Source organism: Gossypium hirsutum, chromosome A13 (genome assembly GCF_007990345.1).
Source record: "Gossypium hirsutum isolate 1008001.06 chromosome A13, Gossypium_hirsutum_v2.1, whole genome shotgun sequence".
In the NCBI taxonomy this organism is placed as follows: domain Eukaryota; kingdom Viridiplantae; phylum Streptophyta; class Magnoliopsida; order Malvales; family Malvaceae; genus Gossypium; species Gossypium hirsutum.
The window spans coordinates 17,719,617-17,728,673 of record NC_053436.1 but is presented as its reverse complement, the minus strand read 5'-3'; the positions used below and the strand labels follow the sequence as shown (position 1 = coordinate 17,728,673).

Sequence of the window (9,057 nt, the reverse complement as noted above, 5' to 3'; positions counted from 1 at the left end):
TTATATAATTCGTATCACAACAAATTTAGTAATTTATTCAAGACATTACAATGTCATAATCAATTCAGTAAATTTAAATAGTTTGCGCTAAACTCCCTAGTAAAAAGGTACAAAACAAAGACAACCTTGAATATTTTAGAACTTCATTTTTTTAAAATTTAAAAATATAAATTTAATTATTATTAAAGTTGTTAAAATATTTTTAATGAATATTTTTTTTATTTTAAAATGTGATATTAATGGATTTAACAAAATAAATTTGAAAATTACAAAACTTGCACATTTTAATCATAAACAAATTACCTAAGCAGGTAAACAATATAAATAAAACCCAAAGTAAGATTCATATTTAGTAGCTATTACTTACTCTAAATAGAAAAGAATCTTTTACTCATACGGCAAAAAAAAAAAAGAAAAAAAAAGAAATTAATTGGAATATTTGAAGGGGTAAAGTATCATCACTTTTAACTAAGATTGCTATTAATCTGCAGGAGGATCTGAAGCAGTGTTGGATGGTGGGAAGAGTAGCAAACTACCTTGCTTTTGTTGCTGGTGAGGATTAACCATGGATGAGGGTTTTTTTCCCTGCAGGTAGCAGCTTGATGCAAAGCCTAGTTCACTTGCAGTACCACCACCACTTCCATTATTTCCAACAAAGGAAGTGAGAGCAGCAGCTAAGGCAGAACAAAAGCTTGGGTTTGAAGTAATGGCCTTGGTTGCAGCAGCTGTTAAGGTCTCTGATAAAGCCTGGTGGTTGGTAATTTGCATGTAAGGTGGTGACTGCCTTATTGCAGGGTAATTATTCAATGGTCCCCCAAAGGTTAAGTGGCTGCTAGTTTTCTTCCAGTTGAGGCATGATGATGATGATGATGAATATGTGGGTAGATTAGACAATCTACTGAAATATGAAGGGTTGTTATTGTGTGGTGGGGGCGGAGCAGTGAGATCAAGAGTGACAGTGGGGTGAGAATTAAGGGTTGAGATTGAAGAGTTGGGGAAATGGTAATGGTGAGATGGGGTTGGGTTTTGGGAAAAGTTGAAGCATAAAGCATGAAGGTGGGTGGTGGAAATAGAGAGGGAAGCAGTGGGGGCAGAAAGAGAGGTAGGGAGGGCAGGTTGGGAGGTAGATGATTGGGAGTGGAGCATGGAAGCAGCTGCAGATGTGGTGGAAGCCATGGCTGTTGCACTTAGAGGCAGTGGATGGTTATGGTTCCCTTCATAGGTTGTGATTAAGATGGACATATCATCGGAGCATCTTTGTACCTGCCATTTCACAAATACTTCAGGCCAGCAAGAGAAGTTCATAAATATAAATAAATTAAACCTTCATTTTATAAATTATAACAATAAAATTAAATATTAAATTAACTTAAATCTAATTTAAATAATTTTTAATTAATTTTTACCAAGCATTATTTCACTTCAATTTTATAATATCAGTTAAACTAATAATTTTAGGATCAAAAGACCGATTCAATTCTAAGATTCCCACCATGATTTTTCCTATTCATTAATGTTTGATACAAATTTAACCACCGATGACAATTCCATATTGGTATGAATCATGATACAAAATATTATCTTTAATAACATTTATTTAACAGTTAATTCTTTTACATAAAATAAATAATTAAATATTTTTAATTTATTTATAATTTAACTATATTGCAAATTATTAAATATTAGTCCTAAAAATATAAAAACATATGAAGCATAGTTTAATTTTATACTAATATAAATCTTCCAAGTATCTGAAGTAAGCAAAACCAAGTTGATTTATTGATGGTAAAATTTCTCAGCACATGATATTGCACGTTTCCATCGTGCTATTTTATTTCCGACTTTTAATGTTTTTTAAAAGTTAGAAGTCGTTTCAATTTTTAATTAATAAATTTATTTTATCGCATTTTTTATACCAATAATAATATCGATATTAATCGAGTTAAAGATTTATTCTCATAAACATTAAATGTGTCAATTGAACTTTAATTAAGTTAGTACATTTTTACATATTACTAACATTTTGCATGTGAAATTTGAAAAAGATAGAGATTAAAAATTATTCATCAATTAAAAAATATAAATTAAATCTACAATACTGTACATAGTATATAACTAAAATTTAAAAATTTAAAAATTTAAAGTACAAAATGCAAAAACTAAAATTCATCAACTTAATGACAAAATTTAACCTATTAATAACAAAGAAAGAACTAATTAGCATGAATGATTTGGATATAAGAATTGAAATCAAGCAGGCAAAAGGGTGGAAGATACCTGTTTTCTCACTGGACAAGTGGGTGAAAGCGTGCAACGGTAGTATGCTCGAGGACATGGATTTCCTTTCGCTATTTTCTGCCCATATTTTCTCCATTGACATCCATCATTCATCTGCGCGCATTTACCCAAACCAACGATTTCATACATATGAAGACAATTTTAGATTAGGTTAATTTAAATATAAGATATTATTTCGATTGCAGATATTTTTAATTTGAGTTGATTTGAGTTTCAAAATATTCAAGTCATATTATCTGGAGTTTAGATATCAAATTATTGTTACTTTAAATTTTGTATAATTACATATTATTTATTTTCATCGTTCAAGTTATATTCAAAATTGGGTGTATTATTATAAACAAATCACAAGTTTTGAGTTGGGATAAAAATTGCCATCAAAAGAGGTGATCATGGAGTCAAGGCTTGCCTGTTTATTTTTTCTTTTAAATTCTCATAATTGAACTGTCAAAGCTTTTAAAAAAATTAATTAAACCGATTGTTGTTAGCAAAAGAAAGTTTAGTACTATACCGTGGGTGTATCACATCTAGTTCTCACAGAAACCCGAGTTTTCTTCAACTGCATTGGCTCTGAAACATCTTCTTCGTCTCCATTTTTCATAGACTTGAGAATTTTACTTGGCGGCCATACCTCAGTCGGCTCCTTCTCCTCCTCCTCCTCTGGTTTTCCCAAGCTACTTTCACAGCTCGGGTTATTATTCTTCTCCGGTTCAATCGAACCGTCCGGCTCAAATTTACATTCCAGCCCGAGCTCAAGTCCACCTCCATCATCACCATGTTTCCCATCATCATCATCATCATCATCATCATCATCATCATCATCTTCTTTGCTACTCGTTTTCTCTTGTTTCTTGGGAGGATCGTTGCTTGAGCTTCTCCCCAGGCTAAGGGAGATAAGCTGGTGATGTTCTTCATTATTTTCTTCATGGCTTCCGACTATGGGGGTAGTGGTGGACTTATTGGCTTCTTTTTTAAGAACATCGAGGAAACGCGTGTGCAGGGACTGATAATCCTTCACGATTTGACATAGTAACAATTTTAGCCTTTCGTTCTCTTCTTTAACTTCTCCCATCTTCGCTTTTGCTGATTCAATTTCTTTCTCCTGCTTCAAAATCAAATTCCATTCCTCATTCGTATGGGTTAGTTGTCAATTTCTTCCTTCTTATTTTACTAAAAATGAGAAATGAGTCCCTTCATATCAGTCTAGGTAAACACATAAATCTAAATTTTGATTTTTACTAATTTGTTGCATATAAATTTCTAAATTATTGATTTTTACTAATTTTTTATATTAATAATTGAGCTGTTAATTTATAGGTAAATGATTTAATGGCAAGAATTATTAGTGTTACTAAATTAGACTAATTTTTTTAATTTTTTTTTAAAATATGAGAATCAAATTCTAAGAAATTAAAATATAAAAAATATCTTCTCAAGTTTTATAATGTAAAAATATCTTGAGCATTTGCAAGCAAAATACACAGAAAATGTATATAAAAGGAGAGAAACCAAGATTATTAGTACTGTATTAATGGATATGTCATTTTTGCTATACCGTTTTAAATTTATAAATATTATACATATATATATAAAGTAAAAAATAAAAAATAAACAAAACAAAACTTAAAACTAACTAATACTAATTTACAACCAAAATGATATCTACGGAGGGATATAGTTAATACAGAACTGATGCCAACTAGAATGGAGGAACACCATTTTATATGCTTATATGAGTGACTTGGTAGGCCTGTTGAATGAAAATCTACCACATGGCGTTGAGTTTTCATCATTGTAATCAAGCCAGAAATAAAAATTGAGAAAATTCGCAATGCTTATTTAATCCTGGCAGGATGCATGGATTTTCATTGTTAATTCTGATCTATGTTGTCCAGTGGGAATAAAAGAAATAAGCATCATGAGCCTTAGCCACTACCTAATGACAGCAATATATATGTATATATAATGGATGAATTTCAACGCTGCATGCAAGTTGAGCGTCTATTGGAAATTTTTTTAGCTTGATTTCTATTCTTTTTTCACATCAGTTTTAGAATTTTTTTTATTTTTTAATTTGATCTTTAAATTTAAATTTCATTCATTAAGGTGTGATGACATGACATTTTAAAATTTTAAATAATTTGTATAAAATTTAAAAAATATAAAAAATATTTAAAAATTATATTTTTAAAAATAAATTTCTTTTAATTTTTAAATATGTTTAGGGAGATAAAAAACCTATTTTGTTATAATTATAGATGTCTTTTCATGTATTCCACAATTATGGATGTGACTTTAACTTTAAAAATACATGGTGAATACTTGCATATAATGTTATAACCTCAAAATATAGCTCTTGATTTTTATTTGTATTTTTTTTGGTGAATTACAATTATAGCGCAAAGCTTGAACAATTAACGCAATTAACGCAACTCGAATTCAAATTACAATTGGAACCGTGAATACATTTAACCATTAGGCCATCACATGAAATTCATTTTTAACTGCATTTTAATTCTAATATTTATGGTGTGTAAATATTTGGACGTGAATGTAAAATATTATAAAAATAAATAAAATAAAATTATAATTTATATTTGGAATATAAATATGATTACTGAATAACGAAATGATTTAATATACTTTTATAAAGTTCGATCTTTTAATTTTTTTCTCTTTTGAATTTTTAATAAATTATTTGTTTTAGTTTAACTTATCTATCATTTATTTTGACTTCAATTAATTGGAATAAAATTTTAGAGTTAATAATGTTTGTTTAAAAATAGATTGTTGTTTTTACATAAATTAATGATTATTATCATTTTATTACATTAAAAATATTTCAACTTTATTTTTTTTATTTTCTAAAACAAATTTTTAAGTGAAGTTTATATTTTCAATTATAAAATCAATTTTAAATAAATAAATAATACATATTTTACATAATAAATATTACTTAGTACACTTGATCAACTCTGCGGGCATAAAAACTAATATATATATATAAAATAGAAATCAGTAAAATAATAAGGCAAGGTGTGTTTGTTAGATTAATTAATGAAGTTGGTCTTACCTCTTTGATGATGGTGGAGTTATCCTTTTTGCTAATCCAAACCTTGGAGTTGTCATCTTCTTGTTTTACAAGACTTTGATTTTCTTCCTGCACATCAACAGACAACAATGAGATATTTAGATGTAAAATAATTTATTTTCCTCTCACTCTTATTAAATTTTTTTATTAAATTCAAAAATAGAAGGTAATAATTTATTTAACTCACATCTTAATTAATTTATATAACACCTTAGTACAAAAACAGACGGTTAAACATGAAGAACAAGTAATTTCATACCAATATTCAAGCAGCTTAAAAAGCACCCAACACCATAAAACCACTCAAATTTCTTTAACCAAACAAAATAACAACAAATATCGTAATCCAACCTCTAATAAAAAAAATATAAAGGAAAAAAGTGAATATGATTTCTATAAATGATTTCTCCTTGGTTTCGTTCAAAGCATTTTAGATTCATACTGCAAAATTTATGAATATGTGTACTAAACTCCAACCTGCTAGTTACAAGTTTAAAGTATCTTTAAAACCAGAGTTATTTTTTTTTTCTATAGATAGATATTAATCAGATTTGAAAGATTGGCTGTTTATATATATATATATATTGACAAGCTCTCACCTTATTGTTGATTGCTATAAAATCATGGTTTTCTTCACTAGAGCTGCTAGGTTTTATTGTCTTCTCTTCTTCATCTCCAAGAATTCGCTTGTTCTCCATTGTTGAAATGATGGTTTCTCTGATTTTTCAATCTTCAAACAAATGTAGGAACATGGCGTCTTATGTAAGGACAGAAACAGCTTTAGAGGCTCTAGATTTTGACTTGAAAAAAAACAAACAAAATAATATAAAAAAGAATTTTAAAACCATCTTTTTCCCTTTTTTTTAATTTGCTATTCATAGAGAAATGTCAAACATCTAGCTAATTGTGTGTCTCTTATACAATCCAAGAAGCTACTGTGTTTCCCCTTCTTTTTTTTCTTACACAAAGAAGATTGGTAGGAGCGTGCATAAGATGTCATGCGACTTCCGAAATCAGCAGCCGTCTTTTTGACGGTGATGACCATAAAAACCTTAATTATTCTTCAAATACCACCCAATGGTAGCTTGCCATGTCAGCGTTTTTGGTAAGAGCCATGTCATGTTATTTATGCAAGAGGATTGCGCTCTTAATTATCGCTTGACTTAATCATATGCAATTTGAATGTTATGTGGAAAGCACCCGTTGATTTTCTGTTTATTTATTTATTAAAATAATCTAAATTTCTTTATATTGATCTGTAATGATATTAAAAAGCCCGATTGAATTAGAGTTAAGAGTTAACAGGACGTAAATTTAATTAATTAAATATAAAAATAAATTTAATATACCATATTAGCTGAATTTAAGGATGCTCATGTAATTTATTCTAGAAAATTTCATTTAAACAAAAAAAAATTATGAGTAAAAATAAATATTATATAAAAAAATTTACTCATTACAAATAATTTGTATTTTAAAAAATATATAATACTAAGAGCTCCTTCATCTAAAAAAAACCTACTAAATCTTATATTATTTTTTATTTTATAAGGTTTTTATGTTTTATGGTCTAAGAATAATTTTATTCATAAGTTGAGATAATATTTAAGTAAAACTTATTATAGAAGTAATTTATTTTTTAATATTTTATAAAATATTTAAACATAATGTCAAATTTAGCTTTTAACGTTTATATCTTTCGTCAATTTGGCCTTTATTTTTTTTAACTAAATTTGACCCTCAACCTTTTAAAAAGAGTCAAATTTGACCATTGATCTTTTGAAAAAGAGTTGAAATGGTGTATTTTTAATGGAAATAGTAACTAAAATGTTAAATTTTTAGCATGACAGCCTGCATAACAATCCATATGCTCTCAATATTTTTTTTTATGAACTCCATATTATTTTTTTTGAATTTTTATGAACTTTTTATATTTTTTAATTTTGATTTTAATTTTTTATTTTTATAAATTTTGAATTATTTGTTAACATGGCATATAAGACAAATGATGTTATGTCAACATGATGAGCACAAGGGCAGCCATATGAGTTGTCATGCCAACAACGTTAAAAATAATGTTTTGGTCAGCGCTTTTGTTAAAAAAAACAATTTGGCTCTTTTTTGAAAGGTTAATGATAAAATTTAAGTAAAAAAAATAATGGCCAAATTGACAGATATTTTATAAAAGGAATGAGTTTTCAATAATTTCTCATTTGAGTTGAGGTTCAATTAATAGTTGACACCAATCCAATCAACTCTTTAAATAATAGTATAGACAATTTAGTTTAGTATTTATACTCCTATACTATAATAAAGCTCTTTATTAAGTTTGGTATCACGAGTTAACTTGACATAAATTTAGTTAGGAAATTACAAATAGGCCAAATTTAAATAACGTAAGTAAATTATTGTTAGGGTTATCTATATATACTATAATTTGTATTATAATAAAGCCTTATTAAGTATGGTGTCACAAGTTGACTAAACAACTTAGTTAAGAAATTTCAAATAGACCAAATTTATATAAGTATTGTTAGGGTTACATAGGTATCTATACTATAACAAAGCCCATTTTTTAGTATAGTGTCACAAGTTGACTAACCACCAACTTTGTTAAGAAAATTCAAATAGGCCAAATTTATATATGTAACACCTCGTATTCGAACCAATCGCTGGGTTCGGACTATAAGATGTCACAACCCAACCTATGGCCTAACTTACACTTTCAATCGTGTTTACTCACAGTACTAAAAGAATGAACACTAGAATCTAATTATTATTGTTACTAAGAAAATTCAAACTTTCAAGAATTTATGTCAAGGAATAAACTTTAATTTAGTATACAACAATGTTATGTCACACCCGGATATCTTTAAAGACTCGAATTTAGAGGAATTTTGGGACTTAATTGAACAAAGTAAAGAGTTGGTGGACTCTACTAGGAATTTTGGGAAAAATTGGGAACTGTCGAGTAAACTGATAAGTTCTAATTCTAGTTTGGTTAGGATGGAATTGGCTAGTTCCATAGTGACTAATATGTCGTTCTATCAAGTCCAATTGGAGAGATACCTTGTCTTAGGCATCAGAGCGGATGACTCCTAGAAGATACAGATATAGATGTGACTGACTGGACTGACAATATATCAGACATGACCTAACTAGAATAGATCCTGAAACCATTTATGGTTCTATTCGCTTATGATGTTCATAGTGTGGCATAACTAAATCTTGAGTGGATGACAGACTATGTATGCGTGGCTCATATACTTTGATGTAAGTAAATACATGAGTTGAAATAGATAAGGAACCAAAAGCTGATACGTTGGGTGTACAAATTTTGCAATATGTAGCATCATTCATAACAGTGGAATTCATATCCCGAGACATGGTTAAATGATATCCTCTCATTGGCATTACATGGTTGATGAAAAGTAAACATGGCCATGAGTTGTTTGTCTTTGTGATGAATGATTTGATTACTATTTGATAATAATTTACTTTTCATGAAGGAAGATGTAAAGGTTACCATGAGATAAAATTGGATCATATTGGGAGAACGGATATTATCCTAAAGAGACCAATGATATCCTATGAAGGTGACACACTTATGACAAGGTTATCGGATGAGCATCGAGTAGTTGATTTCATAATGGTATGTCAATAGAAAG

The 9,057-nt window shown here is 28.5% G+C and overlaps 1 protein-coding gene across 3 annotated transcripts; it reads right to left on the bottom strand.

Annotated features, from left to right (window-relative positions):
* Nucleotides 1-291: 291 nt before the first annotated feature.
* Nucleotides 292-6,154, bottom strand: LOC107894076 (WRKY transcription factor 72A). Of its 3 annotated transcripts, none has more exons than XM_016819281.2 (5): nucleotides 5,989-6,154; nucleotides 5,372-5,458; nucleotides 2,810-3,403; nucleotides 2,278-2,391; nucleotides 292-1,263 (listed from the first exon to the last, which is right to left on the bottom strand). In XM_016819281.2, the coding sequence occupies exons 1-5, from the start codon at nucleotides 6,085-6,087 to the stop codon at nucleotides 481-483; spliced, it is 1,677 nt and encodes a 558-aa protein (XP_016674770.1). In that variant the 5' UTR covers nucleotides 6,088-6,154; the 3' UTR covers nucleotides 292-480. The 3 variants fall into 3 exon arrangements, with proteins under 3 accessions (XP_016674770.1, XP_016674771.1, XP_040940932.1); XM_016819282.2 differs by having other exon boundaries at nucleotides 2,810-3,400; XM_041084998.1 differs by lacking the exon at nucleotides 5,989-6,154 and having other exon boundaries at nucleotides 2,810-3,468; nucleotides 5,372-5,387.
* Nucleotides 6,155-9,057: the final 2,903 nt, after the last annotated feature.

What these genes read in the sequence shown, in the direction of transcription:
- LOC107894076 (XM_016819281.2), bottom strand. Translation starts at nt 6,087, where the DNA reads ATGGAGAACAAGCGAATTCTTGGAGATGAAGAAGAGAAGACAATAAAA. An exon ending in TTATAGCAATCAACAATAAG is followed by an intron (nt 5,459 to 5,988) that starts GTGAGAGCTTGT and finishes GTTGATGTGCAG; the next exon opens with GAAGAAAATCAAAGTCTTGT. An exon ending in CTTGTCCAGTGAGAAAACAG is followed by an intron (nt 1,264 to 2,277) that starts GTATCTTCCACC and finishes GTGAAATGGCAG; the next exon opens with GTACAAAGATGCTCCGATGA.